Genomic DNA, 5000 nt, shown 5'->3' with positions numbered 1-5000 from the left:
TGGCAAGGATAATGAGATGGAATGAGTCGGGGTGGCGGTCACAAAGCGTCAGAGGACGAGGTGAAAGGATTTAAAAACGGGGATGAGGGCAGTACCTGAGGGAGATTTACTTTATTATGGTTAAAAAAGGAAGGTACCAAACATTACCACTAAATTACATTAAAAAAGAACGAGAACAAAAAACAAGCAACAAAACTGAAAACTAGTGGATAGAGGAAGGGGAAAGGGGAAAAGAAGGAGTAAGAGGTGGTTTCAAAGGATGCGGCCAAACTTAGAACACTGCATCCACTTCTTGGTCCCATGCCAGGGAAAAGAGATCACGGCCTGCACCAGATCTCCATCCGGAACGAAAGATGGTGTGGAGTCTATCCAGCCAGGCGGAGTGCCAAGCACGGAGTCTGTCGATCTGTTTACAAACCAACCTGCGCCACTCGATGTTAAGAGGAGGCAGAGAAGCTTCCTCGTGGAGTTCAGATGTAATAAACTGATCCCAATTTACTACATAGATCCATCTGAGTGCTTTATTCTGGACAACGAGTTTGCGCTTGTTGGTGTATGCTGTTTGTGTGAGTGCGTGGTGTGTATGTGAGAAGAGGTTTGATAAGTGTTTTGTATAGATGCAGCTTCGTACGTGGGGCCGCACGTCGGAATCGATAAAGCGAGTGTAAGGCTTTGCCGGCCAAGGCGGCCTTGGAACTTGCATACAAATGAAACCGAAAGTCGGTGTCAAAGGTTAAACCAAGGATGGTGCAAGAGTGGATGATTTGGAGCGGTGCTTGTAGTCTGTCGAAGCTGTTGTCATAGGGAGGCCGTTTTCGTGGATTTAGGAAAAGAACTTTTGTTTTGGTCGCGTTAGTCTTGATACGCCATCTATGCTCCCATCTCGAGACGTCATTGATGCGCCGGACGACACCTGAAAGCGCATCGTGTCGAGCTAGGTGCGTACAGTCGTCAGCATAGAGGATAGTGAGTGAATCTGTGTGCGTGGGGTCTGGTAAGTCGTTTGTGTATAATGTACGCTTGAAGTTCATAGTATGACCGCTGATGCCACTACCAATAGATTTTCCTTTCACAGCTGATTCTTGAACCTTTTGTTTATGTTATCAATGAAGCTCTTTTGCTGCGAATAAAGGCCGTTGGGCTGAGGGTGCTGCCCTGAGGTACACCTGCGTGCATGCAAATCGTCCCAGAGACGTGGTGGAGGAATTTTAATTTTAATTTAAGTTCGTCAAGGAAATCGCAGAGCAATTTCTTTATCAAAGGGGGGAAAAATTTTGTGCACAGCTTGTACTTCAGGCCAGCATGCCAGACCGTGTCGAAGGCTCGCTCAACATCTTTGGTGACAAGAACAGTCTTTAGTCGTCGGTCTTTGTTGTTGTGTACGTAGTTTGTGATGATGTTGAGTGCGTCTTGCGTCGAGTGATGCGAGCGAGAGCCAAATTGTTTGTGTGAGATACCACCTTAGCCGAGTGTTTATGATTCTTTCGAAGGTCTTGCCTAAAGTCTCGAGTAGGCTAATAGGGCGGTAACTCTTAGGGTCAGTCAGGTCTTTGTGTGGCTTAGGAATGAGGGCCACAAGAGCAGTTTTAAAGCAAGAGGGAAAATAGCCGGAAGCGGTAAGACTCGCTCCGGCGTTCTGTCACTGGAGCCAACCGAGGTAGCAGGTCCGGCGGCCTAAGTACCTGACCGGCGATGTTAGCTCGGCCGATTAGGGCGGTCCCGAAGCAGGGGTCGGCCAATCACAGGTCAGGTGCGGTTCTAGATTGATGGCCAATCAGGAACCGCTACACTACCTCCTCTGTCGCCAGGCTGACGCTCATATACATTTCCTCGCTACGAGAGACGAAATGGGTTTGGGACTTGAAATTTCTGGTGACAACGAACGTCACTCGATTTTTATTACTGGACGTCGTCGTTACTATAAGCTGATGTTTATGACGGTGATGATAATGATAATAAGAAGAATAATGAAAAAAATGATGACTGGTAGAATAACAGGTAAGAACGATAATAATGATAACTATGATGAGTAACCTTTTTGTAAACAGAGTTCCAGAGATCACTTGTGGCCTTGAGCTGATGACTCGTCTGAATGGCGACGCTGCATGTGCCATGAGAGTGTCCCCGCAGCCAGCGCCTCGACACGCCCAAGGAGGTTAAGACCAAAGTCCTATACACAAAAAATGGCAGGAAAACTGCCATTCAGCTTCGCGTTAAACAGCAGAACCCTTTCAAACGCGTGGCGCAAAATCCTCGCCCGCCTTGCCGTTCAGGAAAGGGTTCCTCCGTATATTATATATATATATATATATATATATATATATATATATATATATATATATATATATATATATATAGAGAGAGAGAGAGAGAGAGAGAGATTATATATATATATATATATATATATATATATATATATATATATATATATATATATATATATATCTATCTCTTACAATATCAAATTATACACATTGCACATAGTCTCTATCATATTAGACTAAAACTAGTAACAAACACTAATACATGAACGTGCGTGTGTGTGTTTATGTATGTATATATATATATTTGTTTATTTAATTAATTTTATTTTATATTTTATTCTATAATTTATAAGGAACCATGAGTGTCGTCATTCTCACTGCCTTAAAAAATTCAGCGGTCTTCGATTGTCCCAGGGGAAGCCCCTTACAGTCACAGGGTCTCCTTCTCGGCCTCTCGGACGATTTCCTGGGTCTCCTTCTCGGGTTCTTGAGGTACTTCCAGGGTCTCCTTCTCGGCCTCTCGGACGACTTCCAGGGTCTCCTTCTCGGCCTCTCGGACGACTTCCTGGGTCTCCTTCTCGGGTTCTACCTCCGACCTCTCGGTCAGTTTTGATTTTTGGGAGGCTTTTTTGGGAGTCCTTAAGAAATTCAGCGCCCTGCGATTGTCCCAGGGGAAGCCCCTTACAATCACCTTGTTGAAGCAGCCGCCGACGGTCGGGAGAGAGATCGTCACGTGATAGCTCTTCTGGGCTTCCTCGGCCCTGGTGGCTATCACAGCGAGTTCCATCGCCGAGACGACGACCACGGTGGTGATCTTCTACGACTCATTGAGGTCTTCCAGCATGTCGACCGCTTCTTGTAGGTGCTCCTCAGTTTGGGCGAAGACACTCACGAAGTGGGAGCGCGACCCTTTCGGCGGGAACACGATATGGACATCCTTTAGAAGATTGGCCATGGCCAGGACCTGTTCCTGCAGAATCTGAGGCACGAAGACGTACCTCTTTAAGCGCAGTTTTCCTGCCCTCTTGGTCGGTTTGTCGACCTCCTTCTCGGCCTCTCGGACGGCTTCCAGGGTCTCCTTCTCGGCCTCTCGGACGACTTCCTGGGTCTCCTTCTCGGGTTCTACCTCCGACCTCTCGGTCAGTTTTGATTTTTGGGAGGCTTTTTTGGGAGTCCTTAAGAAATTCAGCGCCCTGCGATTGTCCCAGGGGAAGCCCCTTACAATCACCTTGTTGAAGCAGCCGCCGACGGTCGGGAGAGAGATCGTCACGTGATAGCTCTTCTGGGCTTCCTCGGCCCTGGTGGCTATCACAGCGAGTTCCATCGCCGAGACGACGACCACGGTGGTGATCTTCTACGACTCATTGAGGTCTTCCAGCATGTCGACCGCTTCTTGTAGGTGCTCCTCAGTTTGGGCGAAGACACTCACGAAGTGGGAGCGCGACCCTTTCGGCGGGAACACGATATGGACATCCTTTGGAAGATTGGCCATGGCCAGGACCTGTTCCTGCAGAATCTGAGGCACGAAGACGTACCTCTTTAAGCGCAGTTTTCCTGCCCTCTTGGTCGGTTTGTCGACCTCCTTCTCGGCCTCTCGGACGGCTTCCAGGGTCTCCTTCTCGGCCTCTCGGACGACTTCCTGAGTCTCCTTCTCGGCCTCTCGGACGACTTCCTGGGTCTCCTTCTCGGCCTCTCGGACGACTTCCTGGGTCTCCTTCTCGGGTTCTTGAGGTACTTCCAGGGTCTCCTTCTCGGGTTCTTGAGGTACTTCCAGGGTCTCCTTCTCGGCCTCTCGGACGACTTCCTGGGTCTCCTTCTCGGGTTCTTGAGGTACTTCCAGGGTCTCCTTCTCGGCCTCTCGGACGACTTCCTGGGTCTCCTTCTCGGGTTCTTGAGGTACTTCCAAGGTCTCCTTCTCGGCCTCTCGGACGACTTCCTGGGTCTCCTCGGGTTCTTGAGGTACTTCCAGGGTCTCCTTCTCGGCCTCTCGGACGACTTCCAGGGTCTCCTTCTCGGCCTCTCGGACGACTTCCTGGGTCTCCTCGGGTTCTACCTCCGACCTCTCGGTCAGTTTTGATTTTTGGGAGGCTTTTTTGGGAGTCCTTAAGAAATTCAGCGCCCTGCGATTGTCCCAGGGGAAGCCCCTTACAATCACCTTGTTGAAGCAGCCGCCGACGGTCGGGAGAGAGATCGTCACGTGATAGCTCTTCTGGGCTTCCTCGGCCCTGGTTGCTATCACAGCGAGTTCCATCGCCGAGACGACGACCACGGTGGTGATCTTCTACGACTCATTGAGGTCTTCCAGCATGTCGACCGCTTCTTGTAGGTGCTCCTCAGTTTGGGCGAAGACACTCACGAAGTGGGAGCGCGACCCTTTCGGCGGGAACACGATATGGACATCCTTTGGAAGATTGGCCATGGCCAGGACCTGTTCCTGCAGAATCTGAGGCACGAAGACGTACCTCTTTAAGCGCAGTTTTCCTGCCCTCTTGGTCGGTTTGTCGACCTCCTTCTCGGCCTCTCGGACGGCTTCCAGGGTCTCCTTCTCGGCCTCTCGGACGACTTCCTGGGTCTCCTTCTCGGGTTCTTGAGGTACTTCCAGGGTCTCCTTCTCGGGTTCTTGAGGTACTTCCAGGGTCTCCTTCTCGGCCTCTCGGACGACTTCCTGGGTCTCCTTCTCGGGTTCTTGAGGTACTTCCAGGGTCTCCTTCTCGGCCTCTCGGACGACTTCCTGGG

The 5000-nt window shown here is 50.0% G+C and overlaps 1 protein-coding gene across 1 annotated transcript; it reads right to left on the bottom strand.

Annotated features, from left to right (window-relative positions):
• Positions 1 to 2561: 2561 nt before the first annotated feature.
• On the bottom strand, positions 2562 to 4538 carry LOC138866809 (uncharacterized protein PF3D7_1120000-like). The gene is made up of 2 exons (XM_070140589.1): positions 3844 to 4538; positions 2562 to 3339 (listed from the first exon to the last, which is right to left on the bottom strand). Exons 1-2 carry the CDS (start codon positions 4513 to 4515, stop codon positions 3082 to 3084), a joined length of 930 nt encoding a protein of 309 aa, XP_069996690.1. The 5' UTR covers positions 4516 to 4538; the 3' UTR covers positions 2562 to 3081.
• Between the last annotated feature and the right edge of the window lie 462 nt (positions 4539 to 5000).

The sequence above is a fragment of the Penaeus vannamei genome, chromosome 27, assembly GCF_042767895.1.
Source record: "Penaeus vannamei isolate JL-2024 chromosome 27, ASM4276789v1, whole genome shotgun sequence".
Lineage (NCBI taxonomy): Eukaryota > Metazoa > Arthropoda > Malacostraca > Decapoda > Penaeidae > Penaeus > Penaeus vannamei.
The sequence above is the reverse complement of the archived record's forward strand: the minus strand, read 5'-3'. Positions and strand labels throughout refer to the sequence as shown.